Below are 25,659 nucleotides of genomic sequence, written 5' to 3'. Positions count from 1 at the left end.
TGAATTTAAGACTTTACTTTATTCAGCAAAATCATTTATTTACACAATGGGGAATGCTGGTTTGATTTTGTCAATGAAATAAAAACAGACTGAACAGACACAATACTGAACTGTATATATATTTTGTACCAGAGCTGACCAACTGTTTCCTTACCTGTTATCAGGAACATCAAGAGCAACAGTATCACAAGGACACTGGTTTAACAATACACCACATAGGTCCAATAACACCCTGGGAGCTTCCAATGCAATTTCCAACTTTTTCTTTTTTTATAAATATATAAAAAAACAAAAAGTCAGCAAAACCAGCATTATGATGTAATAGACAGAGTATAACTCTGAAGTCAATGGGTCAGTAAAAACCTTATCAGACCATCCACAGTTTACAAAGTGATCTGCTCTTCTTCAGACCACTAACACAGAATTCAAACAGGTGAAAAATAGATCACTTTCTAGAAGACAACAATGATCTGATAAGGATCTGACTTAATGGAAGTTAAGGGGGGAAAAAAGGAATGCAGAGCATAGCCCCTATTAGAACAAGCTAACTTTTCCAGATTTTCCAAATTAAAAAAAAAAAAAAAACAAAAAAAACGAAAAAAACAAAAACAAAACAAAAAACCACTTCAACATGAAGCTACCATACAAAGTTTTTCCATTTTTCTTTGTAAAAAGTTCAGAGTTTGCAATTTAATCCTGGGTTTTTAGTGAGAAGGACAGTTTGGGCCTGGACTTCCCCTTGCCCAGGATAATTTTTTGTTCTTCTTTTTGCTGACGTTGCCGCTCTTGTTCTAGTTTCATCCTTTCCTCATGAATCTTTCTTTGTTCTTCAACAATTCTCAACTGCTCTTCAGCCTGAAGGTGAAAAGTAAACATTAAAACTTTCTATGAATTTCATGTCTTCTATTAGTAATATTGGGAGATCAGGCGACAGCTTACAAACAACAGTATGTTGAATAAAACCTGCGTAAGGTCACACAAAAAGTGATCAAGGAAAAAACACTGAGGAATTAGAACCCCTTATTAATTCTGCCTAATTTTCTGATTTTGTTATGAAAAATGTTTTAAAAAACTGCAAAAAAGCACTTAACACATTTTGAAAGTGGAAATTTCTAAAATCATGTTTTAAGATCAGCATAGATTTTGTCCTATTACCTATTTTTATCTACACCTTCAGTGTATCAGATGAAGAGACTTTCAATTATGAAACAAGGAATCAATTTTTCCAAAGAGCAAGTTATCTACCAATTACCATAGATTTATCATTAGAAAGACGAAGTTGTAAGAAAAAAATCCCTACTGGGGCTACATTACACTGTCAATATACAACCAAGAAATACTAAAGACCCTTTTCTCTGAAGAAAAAATTAAAGACCCTTTCCACCTAGCTGACTATGAAATGCTTTTCACTTTCAAGTGGACACTGGCATAATTAACTTCTGCAGGGCCTTTAACTCCTTCAGTCTTATGCAACCAACTTCCTTCCTGTGCTGTCTACACATTTCCTGTCTTCACCCCCAAAAAATTCAGGCCATTCTCCTTCTCCCTCCTCATCAAGTCTCTCGTTCTGCCTCCCCCAAACCCCATGCCCATGTCCTTATTTCTCACCCACATGCAGTTTTACCCCTCCTCTCCCCTCCCAAGAAACATTAGGCCATGTGTGCTGGTGATTCTGGTTGTCACAAACAGGAGGTGGCTCCTGGCATCTAGTGGGCAGAGCACAGGCATGCTATTAGACATCCTACAATGCATAGGTCAGCCCCCCACAACAAGGAATTATCCAACCCCAAATGTTAATAGGGCCAAGGTTGAAGAAAACCTGCTCAAACCTTGAATTTTTAAATCTCAGGAAAATCACTATCTGACCCTCAATTTAAAACATTCACTGCATCCACTGAATGCTTTCCTATTCCCAAAGTCAGATTTTAAAGTCATTGCTTCCATCTCCATTATTCTACTAAAATTATTTCCTAGATGGTCAGAACTACAACGCTTAACGACCTCTTTATTCATTCTTCTGTTCACTTGAATTTAGGTCTTTTAAAAATTTTCTCCCCTCCCACATGTTCTTTAATACGAAACACTGGTGATTCAAAACATTAAGGCTCTCCACCTGTTCACTCCGGTTTGTCTCCACTGATAGGCTTTTTGCTCAGAAACAGTAACATTCAATGTGACTGCATCACAGGCTTTATGCCAGAGTATGGGAAAGGTGATGGACTCCGGTATGCAACATAAAATGTTTAAAAACAAAACAAAACAAAAAACCCCTGACTTTTAAATACCGAAGTAACACAAAGAGGTTTGTTTTACTTCAAGATGGTGGGGGGTGTAGACAAAAAGGTAGAGACATCCACAGTAATCAAGTAAAGGTCAAAGATGAGGAAGATCGGTTTTTTTTTTTTTTTTTTTTTTAAGATCGGTATTTTAAAGAAGTGGGAATGTGGTCGGCAGGCAAGATGGAAAACCCAACAGAGAGGTAAAATAGATCTCCCATCTCTCAGACCATTTTTGTAAGCTGCATTTCCTAAGCTACAGCTGGCTAGTAGGACACATACCAGGGAGACCTCCGGGTACCTTCAAAATTCAACATGTCCAAAATTCAAATTCCTCAAACCTAACCAGAGAATAAATCAGCCCTTTCTAGGACCTTCTCTACCACCACCCGTGTTCTGTAGCTTTCTTCTGTCTCTTCCCTTCTCCCTGACACAAGCAAATAGCCAACCAGTTGGTTATTACTTCCTTCATGCTGTCTTTTCCACTAAGATGTCTCATCTGGAGCTCCACATGCACAGCCACCATATACCAGCGCAGGGCCCCACCTCCCTTAGAGACCTCACAGGACTTCCCTGTTCCCAGTATCCTCATCCACCCTACAGAATGCTACCAGTCTCACCATTCTGGAACATCATTCTGTTCTCGCATGCCCTCAAGCTTCCAGTGACTTCTACCATGCGCAGAATATGGCCTAACTTCCCAAATGAGCGTACTATTTAAGACTTTCTATAATCTGGCTCCCACTGTGTATATACTATTCTTTCTCAAATTATGCTTGGTTTATCTATCCTACCTCCCCCTCTGCTCATGCCATTCTTTCCACCTACTGAAACCTTACCTGTACATCCATTTCAAACCACCACTTTCGTGCTTAGACTTCCACTGATAATTACTGAAGAAAAGAATTAACTGCCTTTGATCATCTTTAGTGAATTCATATGCCAATTACTTTATCCAGTTTTAACAAATTATCAGACATTTGGATAAGAGTTTGGCAAGTGCAATTAAATCAAGGTAAAGACTCTTGATGTGTACATGTGCCTGGGAAACCCTTAGGAATATAAACACCCAGATTCACTGTTCCCTACTGTTCTAACTCAGCCCTGAGAAAAGCAGATTAGAACCTTGAAGAGGGAAGGGTTTGAACATCACAACCTAACCCTTAAGAGAAATCTAATTTAAATTACACAGTATTTTTCACCCTACCATACTGACAAATTCCAAAGATACACAATACTATCTCGTGAAGAGTACTCTGGCACTACTTACCAAAAGCTCTATCTTCATAATGCTTTTACCCAGCAAATAAATTTCCTGGGATAGATCCTATAAATAACACTTGCATACATGCAAAATTGAACAAGGTTTTTTTTTGTTTTGTTTTTTTTAAGATTTTATTTATTCATTTGAGACACAGAGAGAGAGAGAGAGCATGAGCAGAGAGAGAGGGAGAAGGAGAAGCAGGCTCCCTGCTGAGCCAGGAGCCCGATGTGGGACTCGATCCCAGGACTCTGGGATCATGACCTGAGCCTAAGGCAGACGCTTCGCCATCTGAGCCACCCAGGCGCCCCTTGAACAAGGTTTTTTAAAGCAACGTAGCTTGCAAAAGACTGGAAAAACCTAAATATTCCCAAAGATGAGACTATTAAAACTATGGAAAATACATATAATAGAATACTGTGTAGTTAAAAAAAAAAAAAAAAGGAATCCCTACATATTAAAATGGAAAAATCCCTAAGTTACACTGTTAAGAAAAACTAAGTCCCAAATAGTGTATATATAGTATACTATTTCTCTGCAAAAAGGGGAGAATAAAAATACATGTATTTGTATCTGCCAAAATACACATTTTAAACACTAAAAAAGACAAAAAACATAATCGAATATACCTTTTGGACATGGCAATGAAAAGTAGGTGGATGGGGGAAAAAGAGATATAACCAGTTATTTTTCTAAAAAATAAATTTGAATGATGTGATCACATTACCTAAATTAAAAACAAGATTTTTAAAGCAAAGTCATTTCCTTCATAGATAGGAAATACTAATTCTGCACTGAAATTAACTTTAGATTGGGTAAAGAAAAAGCAAGTTTCAATTTCATTTAGGTCTACAAATAGAGGAGATAAAAGTGCGTGTGTGTGGAAGGGTTGCTGTAATTTCTCTGCTTTTCCCTTACTGTTAAGCATATAGTGCCTATTGGAAGTACCTGATAATGAAATGATTTTTAAAAATAAAGTGGGCAGGTGAATATCCCGTCTTTACGCGTAAATATTTGTAATTTGTTCCATTATAGCTTTAAAAGAAGCATAAATGCTATTCAATTACACCAGGGCTAAAACAAACAGACTAGCTGAGCAAAACCCAAAGCCATCTACTATTTTAATATAGTGCTTCTCAAATGATGAAAATCAATCTGTGAGGTTTGACCCTATACCTTATCTGCTAGGTGTTCTTCTAAACCCTAGCCTCCCTCTGCAATCTGTCTGACATGCCATTTCCTTCCTGATGACTCCACTTGTCAGAATATCCACTACTCCCCCTCTACCCTTCTGTTGTTTCAAATGCTAAAGAACTATTCCGAATAATGGGGGGGAGAAGGTATGTATATGGTATTCATACAGATAAACAATACTAAGCTCTCCTACAAGGATTACATGATGGACATCATGGAGGCCCAAGAGAAAGCTAACATCCACAATCCTAGAGCCATGAAATTAGGGTCGGCCTTCCTAGGCCATTAAGTCCAGAACCCTCGCAAAGGTGGCTTTCAACCTTACACCTCACTCGAGTGATTGGTGAGATGAAATACATGAAAGCAAAATACACCATTCTAGTAGAAGGACCTATTTACTCTCCCAGTACCTTTTGTCCCACTCCCCCTTTATCCAGAGGGCCCAGTGCCTTTATTAGAATTACTCATTTTCTGGGGCACCTGGGTGGCTCAGCTGGTTAAGCATCTGCCTTCAGCTCAGGTCATGATCTGAGGGTACCGGGATCAAGCCCCACACTGGGGAGCCTGCTTCTCCCTCTCCTCCCCGCTTGTGCTCTCTCTCTCTCACCATCTCTCTCTCTCAAAAAAAAAAAAAAAAAACCCCATTAAAAAAAATTACTCTTTTCTAATAAGCATTCTCCTTCTTACACTGTCTATAATACTGTACATCAAGGTGATCCTTAGCAGCAGTTTCTTTCAGTAAATAAGGATGCTGAAATCTACTACTCTCTACTTAAAAAATATGTATGAAATTTTACAAAATTTTAAAAATACAAAGAGAAATATTTGTTATCAGAAGTGATTACGGAAACGGTAAGAATGAGAAATATTACAATTAGGAAGTCATGCCACTACTCAGAAATGTGGATTTCTGCATTTTAACTTTCCCACACACATCCTGTTCCACTGTGCCATTTATAAATTTTAATTCTTTGATTCATCTTCCCCTCTATAACACGTGTAGCCCACTTTAGGTAAGCAATGAAAAAACATTAAAACGAAATTTGATATAAATTGACCCTTAGCAAACTATGGATCAGTACAATTTTCTAAAGTTATTAATGTACAAAGTTAAAAAAATAACACACAGGATTAAAAAAAGCAATCCCTACCAATGGCAATTTGGTTATTCTGATAGTTACTCTCCTTACAGTATATACTACCATTACAGGATATTATTAGCTACCATCTAAAGAGAATTCCTACCCCCAGCCACTCCTCCTAGCCCCTTTCCTTCTCAATTTAATTACCCAATTGTTAAATATATTTTTGGAACTTCACTACGTAATATCTCCCGAGAGCCTACATTTACCTGACATGGAGACCACGGCTTAAGAAGGAACTGACAACTGAGAGTGGTATGGGATACTCGGCATAAGAATCCCTGTCCTCCAGAGCTCTGGAGAGACTGCTCTGGAAAACTGCCGAAAGAGCAATCTCATACCTTCAGGATTTTATCATTTATGTCCTAAAATTTCACAAAAAATGATCTCATCCAGATATGGTTCTTTTATTCTTCTATACCCTAAATTCTCTTTTCTTTCAAGTCAGTTCTGTTTGTCTTGGTCACTCATTCCCTTTTGTGGAAGTTTTCTTAGGTGCCTGCTGACACTTGGGTTGTCAGCATGATGACATCTTCTCTGGTTCCTACACCAGATTTTCTCCCCTTCCTTTTTCCTCCACTTCCTCCTTCAGTACTCCCCTTCCCTCTCCCTTATCACTCACCAAGTTCATTCTCTCTTTAGTTTCTACAGCCACCTTATCAATTCAAGCCCCATCTTCTGACCGGCTTTCAGAGGTTTATGGTTGACATTCTGTCCTTCAAGCCACCCTATACGGCGCCAATACACTAATGCCCAGGAAGTTTTAAAATAATTGTTGCCCAAAATACATCAACATAACCTTAAATGAGCTTTTTATCTTATCAACTGGAAACAAGCCTCTCACTGATTAAACATCCTTCCATAACTTCCCCACCATTTCATTTCAAATTAAAATATTTTTTAAAAGATTTTATTTATTTGAGAGAGAGAGAAAGATAACGTGCACGTGCATGAGCGCACACAAGCAGGGGGAGCAGCAGGAGGAGAGGGAGAAGCAGACTCCCCGCTGAGCAGGGAGCCTGACACAGGGCTCGATCCCAGAAACCCAGGATCATGACCTAAGCCGAAGCCAGAAGCTTAACCATCAGAGCCACCCAGGCACCCCTCAAATTAAAATATTTAATTGACATTTACATTTGGCACCACTCTGTATTTGCCTGTTTCTTACAATGTATAAATATATCAATATTAACTATCCTAGATACTATGCTCTTTCAACTTATATACCCTCACTCTAGTATAAACGGCCCATTTTTTTTCCAATTTTTTTTTTCCATTAGTTTCCTGTAGCCACTCTAACAAAGTAGCACAAACTGGATACCTTAAGAGAACAGAAATTTATTCCAGAGGCAGAGAAGTCCCAAATCATTATCACTGGAACAGGTGTTGACTGGGCCACCTTCCTTCTGTAGGTTCTCGGAGGGAATCTGCTCCTTGCCTCTTCAAGCTTCTGTTGGCTGCCAGGATTTCCTGGCTTGCACGTGTATTGCTCCAATCTTCAAGACCAGCATCTTCAAATCTCTCTCTGTTCTGTCCTCATATCACTTTTCCTTTATGAGTGGAGTCTGTTGGGAGTCTGAAGAGTCTTTTTATCATTGTGTCCTCCCTCTGTCCTTTTCAGTCCAAGTTGGCAGTGTTTCTGCAGATATAGCATCCTTGAAAACACTGTGGGTCTCCCACATCTGGCAGGCCATTAGACAAGAGGCTCCTGGATAATCTCATTTACTCCTGCCATTTGCTAAAGTGGCTGAGGGAACCTATGAGTCACATGCATAATCTCTTCAGCCCTAGCAAATGGTTGTCCAGCCATACCCTTGGCCTTCTTTCCAGAGAGTTTTTCTAACAGTAATAACCAACTTCAGCACCTTTCGTAATCCAGACAGGCTAAAATTTTCTCCAAAACATCAAGTGCTCATTCCTTTTTACTTATCAGTTATTTCCTCTATTTATCTCCTTGAATTTAACTATAAACAACCAGAGGAAAGCAGACTGTACTCAACACTTTATCTAGAAACACCTTCAGTTAAATATGAAAGTTCAACCCTTACAAGCTCCCCCTTCCACACAACTGTAGGGCACAATTCACCCGGGTTTTCTACCACTAGACAACGAGGACCTCCTTCCCTCTAGCTTCCAGTAACATCTTCATTTGTGTCTAAGCCCTAACCAGAAGCACCTTTAAAGTCCGTATTTCTACCAACAGTCTTTGTTAAAGCAGTCTAGGCATTTTCTATCATATGCCTCAGAATTCTTCCAACCTCTAAACCTCCAACTTCAAAACCACTTCCACATTTTTAGGCAACAAATTTCCACAAACTATGTAGTTCGAAACAATGTAAAATTATTCCGGAGGCCAGAAATTCAAAATCCGTATCACTGGTCCAAAATAGAGTGTCAACAGAGCCACGCTCCCTCAGGAGGCTCGAGGGGAAAGTCTACTGCTCGCTTCTTCCAGCTCCTGGTGGCTTCAGGATTCCTTGTCTTCTGACTCCATCACTCTAATCGTCAAGGTCAGAATCTTCAAATCTCTCTCTGCTCTGTCTTCAGCCTTCTCCTGTGTATGCACTGTGTGGTAAAAAAAATCTCCCTCTGCCTCCTTCTTATAATGATACATGCAACGGCATTCAGGGCATAGTGGTTAATGCGGGATAAACTCCCAAGCTCTTTAACTTAATCGGATCTGCAAAGACCCTCTTTTGGGGCCACATTAGGTAATATTCACAGGTTCCAGGGATCAGGACACAGAATACATAGACTGGGGGGGGGGGGGATTTTCCAGAAATATCTCTTAATTGCAAAGTGAGATCTAGCTTAAGTATGTGGAACACATTTCACATATAAATCAACTTCCAAACGTGGTACTGTTTTTTTCATTTCTCAAAGGAGTGATGAAGGTAAATCTCCCTTTTTGGCAAGTAGGTAAAGAGAAAACTGTTTTCAGTATTAAAGAGCAGAAATACACTGTAGATCTCAAACTTATGATTTGCATATATTTTAAAACTTCGGGGACATCTGGGTGGCTCAGTCAGTTAAGCGTCCAACTCTTGGTTTCGGCTCGGGTCATGCTCTCAGGGTCAGGAGATCGAGCCCCGCATCAGGCTCCGTGCTCAGCATGGAGTCTGCTTGGGATTCTCTCTTCCTCTCCCTCTCCCCCTCCAGCTTGTATGCACGCTCTTTCTCTCTCTCAAATAAATAAATAAGTAAATCTTAAAAAAAAAAAAACCTCAAAGAAGGTTTCCCAGTTAAAATTAATTTTACCTTATCACCATAATGTAATAATTTTTATAATTTTATTAGAAATTGTCAATCTATTATAGTTCAGGTATTTACACGCAAATTAACCAGGTTCCATTTTACTACCTAACCTTCATTCACCAATGGGTAATTTGAGGGTCATTTTTCTACTGATACAGCCTCCTGGAAGGACATTTAATTCCAAGCAACACCTATCACTTTTCTTCTGTTTCCCTTTTTGGATAAATTCTCACACATTTCAGAATAATACCCAGGCCTTCCCCAGACACATCACAAAAAACCTGTATGGAAAAGAGGAGCTAAAAAAATTTTAGGTACCATTTTTAGTATTTTTTTTAAAAAATTAAAATTTGGGCGCCTGGGTGGCTCAGTGGTTAAGCGACTGCCTTTGGACTCAGGTCATGATCCCAGAGTCCCAGGATCGATACCACCACATCGGTCTCCCCGCTCAGCGGGGAGTCTGCTTCTCCCTCTGGCCCTCTCCCCTCTCATGCTCTCTCTCACTCTCTCAAATAAATAAATAAAATCTTTAAAATAAACAAATAAAAAGTTAAAATTCTCCGTTGTATTAACAGCCTTTCAAATATCTGAAGACAGTTGTGCACTGCCAATACTAACCCAGAACTAGAAACCAATCTGCCAAAAGGCCAAGTCCAGTCAAGCCAAACCACATGTGAATTAATTCATGTTTGAGGTTATAAATCAAACATGTCTGTTGATTAATATTCTTTTGCCTCCTTTTGGACAGATAAAATCAAGTATCTTCACAAACAATTTGGAATGTGAGCAGAAACTACCCTGGTCTGGAGCACCTCATAAGAATTTCATATACGAGGGGCACCTGGGTGGCTCAGTCAGTTAAGCGTCTGCCTTCGGCTCAGGTCATAATCCCAGGGTCCTGGGATTGAGTCCTACATAAGGCTCCCTGCTCATAAGGAGCCTGCTTCCCGTTTCCTCCCTGCTCCTGCTGTCTTCCTATCTCTGTCTCTATCTCTGTCTCTCTCTCTAATTAAAAAAAAAAAAAAAAAAAAGAATTTCACATACGAGAGAGCCCATGTGGCTAAGTTAATGCATTCCTTATTACAGTCATTACTACAATCAATCTGAACTTTTGTCACAAGGACCTACTTAAAAGTCCGTTGAAGTGTGGTTTAAATTTACTTTCTTTAGTAATTATTTTTATGTGATCATGAAAAGTGATGTATGTGAGCTGCATAAAATACAGAAACTGGAGAAAAGTATAAAGTTACATTTAAGTCTACCAATTAGAGATAACGATTTTTAGCCTTTTGGCATATTTTCCCATCTACTAAACTGCGCAAATATACTTCTCAAATTAGCAGGATAGTGTATACATAAGTTTTGTATTTAGCTATTTCCCCTGTATTACCTTCAAATACTTTTAGACTACAGAAAAACTGTAAGCACATGTTATAATTCATCTAAAAATCTGAGAAATTTTCACTATTCTAAATAATATGGTGAGAATTTTTTTCTGTATTACCATATTTGTATCTGATTCAGTGTTCACAAGATAAATTCTTAGAAACAGATTTAAGGTTCCTGATATTTACTGATTCAGTACTATTTTCTAAAATGGTCATGGGCCATTATAAACTCCTTCCATCACCATATAAAAGGTCTCTTTATACCTTACTCTTGCCAACACTTGGTGTTAATGAGGGAAATAAAGTCTTTTCTATTGGTATTTACTGTTGCAGAAAAAGGAAAGGGGATGGGGGAGTCATTTCTTTATTTTCCTTCAGAAGTTGAGAGACTGGGATATATTTTCAAGAACTGATCATAGAACTTTTCATTCTACTTGTGTGAATTCTCATTTACATCTCTCACTTTTCTTTTTCTATTACGGAGTCGGTCTTCTTTACTGACTTGAAAGAAACTGATGTATTATTCTCTCATGGTTATGATGTTTAAGAAATCTCCCCCCGGGTACGGTCTTTTCCAACCTGTCTTTAATCTGCTTTCAGACCGCATCTACCGTTACTTACCCCACAGACTTGTTACACTATGCAGTAAGCCGGTTTACTACTATAGCTACTACCACCCAGCCCACCACCCTCAGAGTGCCCACACACTCTTGTCTTTATTCTAATTCTGTGAAATCCCGAAAAGGCCTTTGCCAGGCTTCATTTCCTCACACTCCTGCATCCACGGTAAATTCAATTCCTAACTGGCCACGGAGGCCTGGCTCATGGCTGTCTCTTCCAGGAAGGTTCCCAGGCCACCCTGGGGCAATTATGTCAATTACCACACATCATCCATCCCACTCCCAAATACTTTCCTATTACTTGTTATTTTCTTGGGATTGTCCCTGTCTCCACCATTGATACATTAAATAAGAGAACTTAATGTCTTGTCCATTTTTATTTCCAAATTGCTTTTTACACATAATTAACTTCTCAATATAGGTTATGTGAATAGTTAAGCTTGGCTACTGCCTCTTCCTCCCTGGCCTTCTAGAAGTAAGAATGCATCGCATTCTTCTCGCCATACAATGAACCGATCCACATTTCTAGCATATTTATTATGTCATAAAGCGAACAGAACTGCTGTTGCAACAAGATAAACGACCAATACTGACATAACCAGGACAAGTCCCATGCTATCTACAACACTAGCACACTCCCCTTCCTTTCTTAAATATCGATTCTTCTAATGGGACATTCAATATAGTCCATGTAATATTTCCTAATAAATGTGTAAAAAGATTAAAGAACTTGCTCAAAATTGAGAGGACAAGGAATGGAGAACAAAAATTAAAGAAATCTCCATTTGTGCCTGGCATCTTTATGTAGCAACATTTCCTTGTCTTTCCCAACACAAAGGATGCTCCACTTTCCCTGCAAGCATATGACTCACTACCAATAGAACCAAATAAAAATTAATTTTCTCCAACATGGACGATTTCTTAAACTTCCAACTTTATCATACACAGGAAATAAATGAGTTATGCCCAAATCCTTACCAAATATTCTCAAATTCAAACTCCTTTTCTCCAAGATACCTTTTCACTGAAGTCTACCGATAACATGCAGTCAAAACAGTGTCACTGTACAATCTATTCTATCAAACTCAAATGTTCTAGAATAGTGCTCGTCTAAGTATGGCTCATGAATCAGCAAACAGTCTGCAAACTGTAATGGATCCATAACATGATATGTAGAAACCAGGAGTGTTTTAGAAGCTTTTACAGCCACTTGACCTCATTTTTCTAGTAATTCATCTTAATTGTATTTTGCAAAAGTAGAGGTCTGAGACAAATTAGGATTAAAAGAACAAAAACTGGCCAATTACCACCACTTGAGAAGCACTGCTCTAGAATAAGCTTGCTAATCTTTTCCCAGTAGTGACACACAAAGTCATATTTTTAAGGTCCATGTGGGTAAACAAAGAAAGCTGCCAAAAGGAATATAAAGAGCCCAACCAAGTTTCCCTAAAGGCACCCAGTTATCCCAGGATCAGAAGGGATCTTGGCAGGGCCTAACAGGTTGAGGAGCTCTGCTCTATAAGTCACAATCTGGCATTCCAGGTGACCCAAAAACTGAACTCACCATGCTAGCCACTCTTTTATCATGTTCTAAGAGGAATTCCATTCCACCTGCTTGGCAATTCTGGTTCACCGTTTTAAATACCAACTATACTGTTCCTCCCTTCTGGAAATATCCATGCCTTAAAAACCACACTATATTTACCTTTCAAAGCTCAACCTTCCAAACTCAAATTAAGGTTCCTAGTTTCCATCTTACTTCCTCCTACCTGCACTGAGATCTTTTTCTTATACAGAATCACTAAAAAAGGCATTATCATATACTAATTGATAAACACGTAGGGATATACCTTATAATGACTCCTACTCCATTCAGAGTGCATCATCATTCACAGATAGGGCTTTTTCTACCTTAAGAGATTTTAAGATCTTTTCATTGATTGGGAAAGCAGGATTAAGTCTCTCCCTTTCATGACGGCCTTTACAACAGCCAGGACAGCAGTAATAGCTAAGAATCCACGGTGTCATGCTAAGTTGCTTCAGATATTTCCAGTACTGGCTTTTCTCTGGGGTATGCTATCTTTTAAAACCTCATGCTTTAGAACTAATTGCCCCATAGTTTTAACCTTATGTAAAAAGTTATCACATTATTTATGGTCCTCCTTCATCCCTACTCTCCTTGGGATTGGTTAGCCCAACTCAGATCTTTTTCTGTGCCTTTATAAACAGTCACAGAATTTCTTTTTTCTAAATCACTTAGCTGGAGCTTACAACTTGTGCACCCCCCTGCCCCCCGCCCCGGTCAACAGTATGACTTGGCAGCAAATGTCCTCCTATGACTGTTTTGGTCTCAACACATTTCTAACTAGACAAAACTTCTGTAAGATGTCTAGAACCCAGAGTCCCTCCTGGGTCATGTCTCTATTCCTGGGCACTAAATGGCACTCATCCCACATTCATCCTAAGTAAATTTCCTTCCATCTCTGACTTATGTTCCTACTTTGAAGCAGAATTCCTATACGCCACCTTCACGGAGAAAAGAAAGTTTTTCCTTCCAAAGCCTAGCCTCCTTTTGTTTTTTGGCTTCCTTATAGCCACAGTCCTTTAATTCTAGCTTTCTTCTTCATACAGAGACTGCTTCAAAATACATACTCTTAAATGGAAAACCCTATGACACCAAAATTTCTATTCTACTTCTTTACTCCACTTTAAATGCTAGTCTGTGCTAAAAACAAAGAAACAAACCAAAAACTCAGAAAGTACTAAAAAACAGAACTGGAAGGAAAAATAGATTAGTTCTTTTTTTATTTTTTAAAAAATTACCTCAATATTCTTACACTGGCTTCTTCATTAAAATGTTTAAATTGCTCTGCCCTAGATCATAATTACTTCAGTCTCTGTATTCCTTGCTAGACTACAAACTTGGAACAGGTAAAGAGCTTATTAGTCTGGTACACTTACCACCAAACACACGCTATCTACTTCACCTAGTAATGGGTAGGGAACAAGGTAACTAACGTGAAGTGAAATGCTGCTTCTATCTTTTTTAAGTGTTTAAACACTTCCGAACTTTTGTTGTTATTGGTTAGGCATAAAAATGTAAATGAGGTTAAGACAGAAAAACTTTAGAGTGGGGTTAGTCCAATTCTCCCAGGAAACCGGTCTTAAACCACTGCGAATTTCAGAATTTTCTCTCCAGAAAGTAGAATTTCTGGATAGCCCCAACAGATTCCTCTGGAAGACACTCGCTAAAATCTAGTCAACCATTCCTGCTCTTGCCTCAAATCCCTGAAAAGGGCCCTGAAAACTCTAAGAAATCATTCCACAAAATCTGAAAAAAATAAAGCAAATATAAAGTAATTTTCATATATACTTCATACATACCAGTTTGGCTTGTGCTTCTGCAATTTTTCGGTTATTCTCTTCCAGTATTCGCTCTAGCTCCTCACGTTTTGCACGTTCTTCCTCCTAAAGGGGAGGACATGTTAAGATGTTAGAAAAATAAAATGTTTATTTTTACTGATAAATATTTACTAATCTTCCTCTGAACTTTTTTGATCTGACTTAGAGGGCAGCTTTATAGCTACCTTCTGTCTGACAAATGATAAACTGTGCAGCCACTAAAATTTGTTTCTAGCACGAAATTTAAATCATCCCTCCCAGTCCAAACAGCAACCGACTAAACCCTCCCTAATGATAGTTTCCTGGCAATTATTACTAATACTTTAATATCACACAAATCAACAAGGACAACTACAAAACTGGATAGTATTTACCAAATTAAAAAAATAATATATAAAATATAAATAAAGTGAATATTTGTCTCACCAATTATGTATACCTACGTATTCTTTACCTATACTCCTTTAATCAGCATTAAAAGTTGAATATTTACTGTCTTGTCCAGTGTCCTGCAGAGTGTGCTCCTCGGCTGCCATACGCGCCAGCTTCCTCTTTAAAATGATTTGTACTGTTAGCTTGGCAATACCTGCATCAGCAGCTCAACCATTTATAAAGAAACAACATACAAGGAAGGCTGAGCTGAGGAATGCAGATGTTTATGGTAAGAAGGAACAAAAAATGTAATTCATCATTCCTAAGGCAAACAATTAATAAGAAAAATACATTTACTGTTAGTGAAAAATACAAATGGTAATCCATACTTCATGGAACTAAGGGCTCTTCCATGGGGAAAATGGACTTAACATTCAGATGTTGACAATTTCTAAAGGCAGCTTATCTTGTCATCTACAGTCTGAACTGAAATTCAGGAATCCAGGGGGTGCATGGTCCGGAAATAAAATTCTGTAATTTATTTTTTATTGGAGCATTTAATGAAATTTTATAATGCAAACTGTATGAAGATTGCTTGATGGTTTGGGCAGTGTTCGGATCACAGCATACATATTCAAATGATTTTAATATTTGGAAAGACTGTCAGAGGGTTGTGTCCGTGTAAAAAAAAATTGTTAACATGAAACAAAAAGCAAACGAAGAGAAAAAAATCTTCCTATGATTAATAACTCGCTACAAGACAGCACCATTACTCCAAAATTATCATTATTAAAAGCACTGACATAAATAAAATTTCATACATTCAAATTGCACAGTCTGTGATAGCTCCCAAATATAAACACGTGTACCTACTTAAAGACAGCACAAGGGAAAATGCATTTGAAAAGCTAAGCTTACTGGAAAAAAAGAGATTTAATATGATGCCAACTTGTACACAATAAGGCCAAGATTAACAGTGATATGAGACACATATTTTGAGTCAAATATTTAAGTTCAAGAAAATGTAACTACAGGATTTTCTATGGCATACACCAATGGAATTCACATTCATTATGCAAACTATGTCAAGGGACACTCAGGGCCGTAAAGTAATTTGCCTTGAGTGTTTCAGTGACTTTCAACAAGTTTTAGGAACCTGGAGTAATCAGTGCAAATAAGCCATTAAGCTTCAGTAGCAAATTACTGTCTCACAGAAAGACATTTTCAACTTCTGCTCCAGCTGCTGATAAAACAAATCATGTGTTTAGCTTGACTCCAGACAAGGACAACCTGTTCCTTCATAACTCTCTAGAGAAAAAAAGGAGTTGTTAGTAGATACTAAAAAAGTGGATGAATAATCTGGACATTTTTCCTAAAAAGATTCTTTGAAACACATTAGGAAAATGGAGGGCCTTATGATCAGAGTGCTAGAATTAGTCCACTGTGTTGAAGCAGGATTTGGGGAAGGGGTGAGGGATAAAAGGAGGACAAAAAGAAGAGCAAGAAAACCTATGTATCAAAAGCAGGTGCGGTCACTCAATGTCAGGCCCTGCTCTGTAATCTGACTGAAGGCAAACAGCCTCTCACAGTCCAGCAGTTAAGAATGACACGCAGAAAAGAAGAATGCATATCCACGGTGGATTTTAACCTTTTCCCTTGACCACTCCCTGTCTCCCCCCACCCTCCCAAAAAAGAATGTAAGTCCTGCAGCCATGGCAAAAGTTTCAAACACTTCTCAAATATGTAAGCCAGTTCCATTAAATCAAAAAGTATCCTTGAATACGTTTTGTGAAAATAACTTTTAAAGATCAGTCAGCACTTCTGAATAGGCTAAAAAATTAACTTTCGCAGCAATGTTAAGTTTAGATGAGAAAGGAATTAGTCTGTATTCCATCTCTTTCCGAACTGAGCAGGAGGCACACCCAACACTGAAAGTTTTGCCATGGACTGTCTCTACTTTCCAAACGACCGAGCGTTACCTCTCTGGCTTTTTGTGCTGCAAGCTCAGCTTGTCTCTGTCGCTCGAGTTCTTCGAGCAACTGCTTTTCCATGATGCGCTTGGCTTCCTCCACCCTTCGGAGAACTTCTCGCTCAATTTCATCCTTCCTTTTCTCCAATTCTTCCTCTACCCTTTTTGCCACTAATTCTTCCACTCTTCGTGCTGTTTCTTCCTCGATGAGTTTTTCTTCTATTTCCTGCTGCCGACTAGCAAACAAAGTAGAAAACAATGACTTAGATAAGTAAACCTAACAAAACTAGTTATAAATCTGTCAAACATACAGCCTGATTCTGTAATTCTGTAATTCATTTTCATGCAACATTCAAGGAAATATCAGATACCAACATATTAAGGAATACAGAAATTCAAATATGAAATACTTGTTTTTATCACTTTCCAAGTACAAAATGACTAGTATGTATATACAAAGAGCTTAATTCATTAGTTTTAATTTAGGAACTGTAGAGTAAATCTGAAATAAGAAGTCTACTTTTTTGGTACCAACTTTGTAATGAAAGGACAAGCTGTTGTTAAGTGTACGGATTTGCTCATTTGCCAATGCACTCAGTCTAAGGGCTGAGCTACAGAGAAGTCAGGAGAAAATATTACGGAGCAAGCAATTCAGATTGACAAAGTTCACCCTCCCCTCCCCCACCAGCAAAATCAAAATAAATGCAGATTCAAAGAGACTCAGACTGCTAAGGCAATGTAGTGTAGCTTTTACTGAAAATACAGACAACTTAATTCAGATTCTGAACCTAACACCTTTAACTGTACCTTTTCTTTCTTTGGTTAATTGATTTTCAATTAAAAGCTCTTCAAGAGATGGGAAAGTGGATGAAAATATATCATCAGTTCTAAGAAAAAGTTCAATGAAGCATGACACTGTTTTAATTCTTTTAATCACATTTAGATATTATAAACCAACTTAATTACTCAAAATGAAATTCCACACTGAAAATACTGACATTTATCAAGGCTCTGTAGTGGAAACAATGCACATTTTATACCACTGATACCCAGTATGATAGCTTCTTGGCCACATCTGCCTAGTCTGAACTGAAGATTAGTATAAAGAAAATGTATAAAAAATCTTTTAATTATTTTTATTTGGTTACATGTTAAAATGACAACATCTTAAAGACTGAGAATATATTAAAATTAATTTCACTCTTTTCTTTTTAATGTGGCTACTGGAAAATTTTAAAATTACAGATGTAGCTCACATTGTATTTTCTATTGAACTGCACTAGTTGAGACAATAATTTGTGCTAAATTAATAAATTCAGAGGCTCTGGAAATATATCTAAATCCCAAGAAGCCAATTTATTATTAGTAATGCTTCAGCTTTCTCACAACCCACAAAATTAAATACAACCTGTAACCTTTTATCTTTTGATGACTCATAAATATGTATGAGCCAGTCATTCAATTTACGCGTTTAGTAAAGACTTTATAGTGTCTAAGTGACCTTTAAAGACCCCAATCCACTTCAACTAAACTCTATTTTGGGGGGTTGATTCAATTCCCACTCAAGTGCTTTCATTCTCAACTCCTGTTACTTATTCACAGTGATACCATACGAACACCGGTGTATCTCTAACATTCTGATTCATTTCAGTTTCTGCATTTATAATCCATTTTTCTGTCAAGGAGATAGCAGCTATTTGAAAAAACACAATTTTAGGTTCTAGATACATGCATTACCCATTCTGAAGACTACTGTTTTTTCTTAAATACTTCCTCCCAACTCTCAATTATTGGTGATTCTTTTTTAAGATTTTATTTATTTATTTGACAGCAAGAGAGCACAAGCCGGGGTAACAGCAGAGGGAAAGGGAGAAGCAGGCTCCCCGCCAAGCAGGGAGCCTGATGTGGGGCTCGATCCCAGGACCCTGGGATCATGACCGGAGCCGAAGGCAGACGCTCAACCATCTGAGCCACCGGGGCACCCCAAATTAATGGTGATTTTTATTTAAAAAGATACGAAAGCCTAATATGTAACAATGCTCCTTTTCCTTTTGAAATTCCAAAAAAAAATACAGTTTAAGGTAGTTTCAAGGAGGCTTTATCTATAGCAGCTCAATAAAAGAGAATAGCTATCTACTCCAACACTAAAATGAATTGCCAGAAATATCTAAAGGAAATCAGGCAGTAATTTCAGTGGAAATTAAACTACATTTCAAATATAAAAATTTTGTTTCTCTACTTCATCCAAAGAGAAATATGAGCCGAAATAAGTATGCCTGGTAACTGCTGAACAGGGATGATGGGTACACTAGGGTTATAATATTCTCTCTACTTTTGCATACATCTGTAAGTTTACATAATAACAAAGTTTTAGAAGTATACAGCACCCCCACAAACATGCATTTTGCTAGTTGGTTCTTATGGTATTAATAAATGTAAAGAAGCCTAAGAAGAAATCTTATTTTAAGATGTCAAAAATGGTACAATTCAACTGTTACGGACAATGTAAAACAGTTTCAACTAAAACTTTCAATACAAAGTAAAAAGGAGAGCGAAGACTGGAATAAGGCTTTAGGTTAGCTTATCAGTAGAAAAGTTGCCAAACAACTTAGGAATTTGGTAAAGATGGAAGACCCTTGATACATATTCAGGGTTTTTTCAAGCAGTCCCTAAGTAATAGCAGTAGCACAATGGCTAATGGGGCCACATTTCCACCAATTTGGTCAGTAAGGAGAAAATAAGCCTAAATAAATTAATTCTTTTGTTACTTACAGCAAAAGCCAGATCAGCATGGTGTGAGCTCTGTCTCTTGTCCCCTCACAGACACCAAACCAGAGGGGCCAGATGACACCCAACAGAGGCACAGGCAGTGGGCTGGTCTGCTGCGATGGAGTCAATTCTAAGAACTGCTCAGCAGTTTTATAGCCCAGAGGGGAGGGCAAGTGGAAAGTCCCAACCTCAAATGAAACTGGGAGGATAAGAAATGGCCTAGTGGGGTTTCTCACAAGGCTGCTTATCTCCCTTTGTTCCTTATTCTAGGAACATGAAGGACGTACCATCATGACTGTAATTAAGGCTTTCTGCTGGGTCCCACGTGGAGACAGGCAAGGTGGGGGGGAGCCACAGCAGAATTGTTCCCTACAAGGTTATCAAGAATGTAATTTTCTGTTGTTGCAATTTTTCTCAGTAAGGTTAAAATTATTACTTCGGTAATCAGAAAAAAAATTTTACAGAAATTTTTCAGTTTCTGCCCTGAAAAGCTATTGCTTCAATTCCTCTCTCCTCTCACTGAATTCAAAAAAACAATGGCCACATGTACAACTGAATTAAACATGAGTCTTTACTGATGACAAATTTATTATCATAATCAATGATAAAGCAGCTGTAAGGCTAACTTTCATAAGAGACACTGAAACTTTCTTGGAAAAAAAAACAACAAACACTTCTGGTCATTAGCACTTCATAGAAGACCTATCATTTAATGTCACTGCCTATTCAGTCCTTCAAACTTTCCCCATAGGAGTTGTCACTTTCTTGATGTTTAGGGTCCCTATCTTTTCCTCAGGCTACTCTGCTGAATATATTCCCTTACCAAGAATTTGTGCCACTGATGAAGCTTCCGTTTTCAATGGAACTAGTATATATAACATTAGGCCCCCATTTTCTCCATGCTTTCAGAATTTTGTAACACACTAGTAACAATCAATTTAAAATGGCAACTATTAAAACAGCAAGGGCCAGGCAATATAGCACAGAGTATGACTTTGTATACAGCAACCAGCAATATAATTTTAAGTATAATATATATAGAAATATTTTTAAATGAACAAACTCAACCCTAGGAGCTTACTTTGAGGAAGTGCTTCATAACATCAGCAAATAGCAGTAATTCAGTATTGACTTGGTACCAAATACTGTGCCAACAGCTTTATGCACCATGTCATGTTACAGCTCTGATGGTTCTTCAAGCATAGGAACAATTTATTAGTGGGGCTCCAGCTCATTGCATTTTGCTAAGATGACGCCCACCCTAGGTAACCTGACTCCAAAGCCAATCATCTTAAGCACTATACTACCCTACACTGTTTCTCCAGGACAAAAGTGAAAGGGAAAAGCATGCACAAAGATTTAACTACCAAAATGGTTATTTTAAAAATTCATAGGATTCTTATCAACATCAGCTAGATTTTATGCCCTGATACTTTGTCTTAAAGCCCTAACTTCCCCAAAACACACAGTTCCACATACTGAATTTGCTCTTAAAAGCGGCTCTTTGCCCTCAAAATGAGCTCTTCAAGTATTCTAAGAATCACTCATATAGATCCCAGCTCAGTTTAGATACTTTAATTTAGAAGGCTCTCAATCTGTCATGTAGTTGAACATAAAGCATAATCATACGTAGATTATCACAGGCTACAGTAAATTAACAGTAACCATTAACATTTCTTGTTTTGCTCCAAGACATTTACAGCTGCCCATTTTTTCAACATGCAGTTAATACGACATTCACAAAGCATCTCAAAAGAATATATAAGAAAATGATAAGGAGAGGGAACCACACTGAATGGCTGGTACACAGAAGAGAGAACTTTTGAACTCAATCTGAAACATGTGAATTAGCTATTCAAAAATGAGGAAAAAAAAGGTTTAATGTTTAGGTTTGCCTTTCACAGTATTAATACATAACTCATAAGATCACTTCTAAACTCACCAGGCTCAATCTGGTTGCATGTACATAAAATTGTATTACCCAACATTATTTAGTTATACCCATTATATGCCAAGTATGTCTAGATACTACAAATGCACTACTTCTGATCTTCGTAATAAGCAGGATCTGTATCTCCGTTTCAGGAAAAAGAAATCAGGCTTACAGGTGATTTATTCAAGGCCTCACAACTATAAAGAGCAAAGCAATCTGGTTTCCAATATTACCCCAAACTTTCTAACTGGTTAAGCCCAACAGAACAATCTAATTTTGCTGTCTTGCGGTCTCTCATCTTACACTGAACCTCTTCAAGGTACACTGACACTATGCATTCTTCTGACGTCCCTTCTCTGCTTCCAGGAAGCTTTTGTCTTCCTCCAACAAACATTCCCTAAGGTTCTTTCAGTCCTGTGAACCAACTGCTCTTTTGCCTCCATGCTCTTCCTGGGTCATTTTATCTACTCTCAAGATTTCCTGCAGGCTTCAGTCTCCCTTATCAACCTTGAATAAACTCATCATATCCAAGTATAAGTGCCCACAGTGGAAGTGACAAATGGACGCTCCCCTTGATTTTTCCTTGTCCTCTACCCACAGGGTTTCTGACATTTTAACCACTGTCTGCCACACAGTTACTTAAACATTTGGTAGCTGAGGTGCAACAGCCACAACATAAACATGAGAACCAACATTAATGTTTTATTTCCCTTATGTTCCAATCCAGTTTTATTTGCACTAAATGTTTCTTAAATCTGTCCCTCTTTTCCATTCCAATAACCATCCCCTCACTGCTCTTGTGTGGCCTTACTGTAACTACTTATCTATCCAATACAGCATTCCGTGCAGTTTTTTGGGGGGGGGAGAAGAAAAAAAAAAAGCCCACGCTGTTTACCTCCTTAAAACTTTTCCTGTTTCTGGGGCGCCTGGGTGGCTCAGTCATTAAGCGTCTGCCTTCGGCTCAGGTCATGATCTCAGGGTCCTGGGATGGAGCCCCACATCAGGCTCCCTGCTCCGCGGGAAACCTGCTTCTCCCTCTCCCACTCCCCCTGCTTGTGTTCCCTCTCTCGCTGTGTCTCCTCTGTCAGATAAATAAGTAAAATCTTTAAAAAAACAAAACAAAACAAAAAACTTCTCCTGTTTCTATGATGAAATAAAACCAAGCTCCTTAATATGGCACACAAGACACTTCTCATGATTCTCAGCCACTATGTACCTCCCCAGTCACTCCACGATTTTAGTACTTACACACCTTCATGTTCCAGTCAATGTCCACGGTTTTACCTCTCTTTAGGGCCATTCCCACCCCGTCTTCCTTTATTCTGCTAGGGGTGGAGGGGACTCTGCTTTGGTCCACATGTACTTTCCTATGCCTCACCTGACAGTCTCTTATTTTCTCTTTATCTACCACCCACATTCCTTAGAACTAAGGTGGCTTACCTATCCATGATCTTTCTTTTTAGTCACATGACGGTCACTGACTTTACCACACTGTGTTATTATGTAGCTACTTATAAATCTTTAAACTTCTCGGAGAGGACTCAATTATCTTTGTATTAACAGCACCTAGCACAGTGTCTGGCACTTATTAAATGCTCAATAAATATTAGTTGAATGAATGAGCTGACCAAAAGAGACATGTAGACATACAACTACGTACGCCCATTTTCATGGCTCTAAAACCTAGGTCTTTCCATTGTTCCCTGGGTTATCTCCAAGACATTACATCAAATTAAGGAGTGCCTACTGCATGGCACAGAGGAATTCAGTGTATAGGTGGCTGCTAGCTCTGCCCCCTCCTCCCTTCATAAATGCTAACGGTAGTTTGATGCTTCTGTCAACTTGGAACTATACAGCTGTCCAATTTTCTCATGTAATCCCTGGATTTTGTTTCTGCTATTCATGTGTAGCTTGCTAAATACTTCTAATTATTCTTTGCATACCGAGGTTTCTTTCATTTTTCCTACAAGTCTTAGCTTTCTAGTGAATGGCAAATCATTTCTCTTTGGACATCTGTTTTCAAATGGGAAAATTATCTCAGAGATGTCTTCAGTAATCTTTCAAATGTTCCTCTGTTGACATTTGAGAGCTGCATTTTTACAGTGAAGGATCTTGTTCCAGACCAAAAAACCTGGATTCTACATAATCAAGGTTTGTTGCGAAACAATTACTTGTATTTGGTGTGTGTATGTATGTATTTGTGTGTGTGTATATACATATATATACACACACATATATATATATATAAAATCAACAGTTCTACATAAAGGAAAAATAAAGGTATGCGACAAAATAGCTCTTCCGGTACTGCTTCCTCTGTAATATTGTTAGTGCCCTAGTCCTGTACGTCTTAATAACTTTGCTTCTCAGAAACACACTCTGCTGGAAAATCTACATAATACAAACCCAAACACAAAAAAATTTAAAATCCCTAGACAGTTCAGCACACATGTATTTGTCCCAGAAAGATCCTAAATTCAGTTAACTTTACCGCCTCATGTGCCCTTTCTAAACATGAACTGAAGAACTGAGGAAGACGGCTGGTTAAACAGGGAGAGTTTGCAAACTAACTTTGGGAAATGAATACCCAGAGCATCACAGTACCATGGTCTTAAACCAAAACAAAACCCTACATTTTAAAACCAAAAGATCATCAGTTTGGAATTATTTGCACCTACTCTTGGATCTAAAAACACCTGAGAGGTGACTCTTTCAGAAATACTTTCACCCTAACAATATTTCAAGTTGGGAACCTTACTGTGACTCTGATTTCCCCCAAATCTAAGTCCTGTATGTGAGCAATGCGAAAATAAAAGCAAATACTCAAGTGTCTTCTAAACAAAAGTATACTAAAAAGGAAAACGAATAACAGGATTGCACTTAAGTTTGCTACAAAAGAATATAAATAAGAAGTATAAAGATGGAGTAAGTTTTGACTGGGATGGTGGTTAACAGCAGGTGAACTCAAGTGTCAAAACTCATTGTACTGCATGCTTAAAAGCGCGTGCATTTTGTTTTTACAGCTCACAAAACAACAAAAACCGGGCAGGCCCGAAAAAAGAAGCGCAACCACATCTTTAACAGAAGAAGTGCACAAACAGAAAATGCATGTGGGGGTGTCCTGCTGGACCACCTACAGCGTCTCATTCCCGAGGGAGCCCGGTCCCAAACTGAAGCTTCCGTCCAAGAATGCTCGGGCCGGCTGCAGTTGGCGTCCCAAGGGTCAGTTCCTTTTCGACGCTTCGCCAGCCGGCCCGCAAACGCTCCCCACCCGCCGCTCCAGGCTCGCGTACCCCGCGCCCTCACTGGCCCCAGCAGCTCTCCCACCTTACTCCCAACTCCGCCCCTACGTCCGGCACTCAGCTCCTCTCGCGCGCCCAAATCGCCTTCTCCGCTCCGAGCCCTTCCTGCGCAAGCCGCGCTGCTTTCCTTCCCAGCCAGCTCGCGGGTCTGTGCTGGGCCCGGCTTTCCAGCTCGGGCGGGCTCCTGCGACCCCTCTGCCCGCTCCCACGCCCCTCCAGCCCCTCCCTCTCCCCCCGGCCCCCCCCCCGCCAGCCTCCCCGCCCCTCCCCCCGCGGGCGCTCACATTTTCCGTTGCCGCTCGAACTCCGCTTTCTTCTCCTCCTCCTCTCGCTTCTGCTTCTCGTCCAGGCTGCTGCGCTTGCTCACCGTGCGCCCGAAGATGTCGATGCGGTCGGGCGGGGACGAGGCGCGCTCCCGGTCCCGCTCGCGCCGGGACACGGCCGTGTTGGTGGAGCGCGAGCGGGACCGCGACTCCCGCCGCCGGTTCCGTTTACTCTCCCGGGATTTGGAGCGCTTCCGCACGCGCTCCTTGTCCCGGGACCGCGACCGCGACCGGCTCCGCTTCTTGTTGTGTTTGCTGCTCTTGGTGTGTTTGGAGCGGGACGAGCTCCGGCTCCGAGACCGGCCCATCCTTCCGGGCGACGCTGTGGCGAGCCGCTGGCCTCGGGCCCCGCACGCGTCCCACTGCGCTCGCCTCCGCCTCCGGACCCCGGCTGGCCGGGCTGTCGAGGCCGGGGGAAGGAAAGCTGTCAGCCAGCTGACTTTACACCGCTCT

The 25,659-nt window shown here is 39.4% G+C and overlaps 1 protein-coding gene across 1 annotated transcript; it reads right to left on the bottom strand.

The window, feature by feature from the left end:
- On the bottom strand, positions 1-25,659 carry ARGLU1 (arginine and glutamate rich 1). Its single transcript, XM_035003065.1, has 4 exons — positions 25,168-25,659; positions 16,890-17,115; positions 14,521-14,604; positions 1-855 (listed from the first exon to the last, which is right to left on the bottom strand). The coding sequence occupies exons 1-4, from the start codon at positions 25,512-25,514 to the stop codon at positions 691-693; spliced, it is 822 nt and encodes a 273-aa protein (XP_034858956.1). The 5' UTR covers positions 25,515-25,659; the 3' UTR covers positions 1-690.

This window comes from Mirounga leonina, unplaced genomic scaffold (genome assembly GCF_011800145.1).
Source record: "Mirounga leonina isolate KUSES-001 unplaced genomic scaffold, KU_Mleo_1.0 Mir_127, whole genome shotgun sequence".
NCBI classification, from domain to species: domain Eukaryota; kingdom Metazoa; phylum Chordata; class Mammalia; order Carnivora; family Phocidae; genus Mirounga; species Mirounga leonina.
The sequence above is the reverse complement of the archived record's forward strand: the minus strand, read 5'-3'. Positions and strand labels throughout refer to the sequence as shown.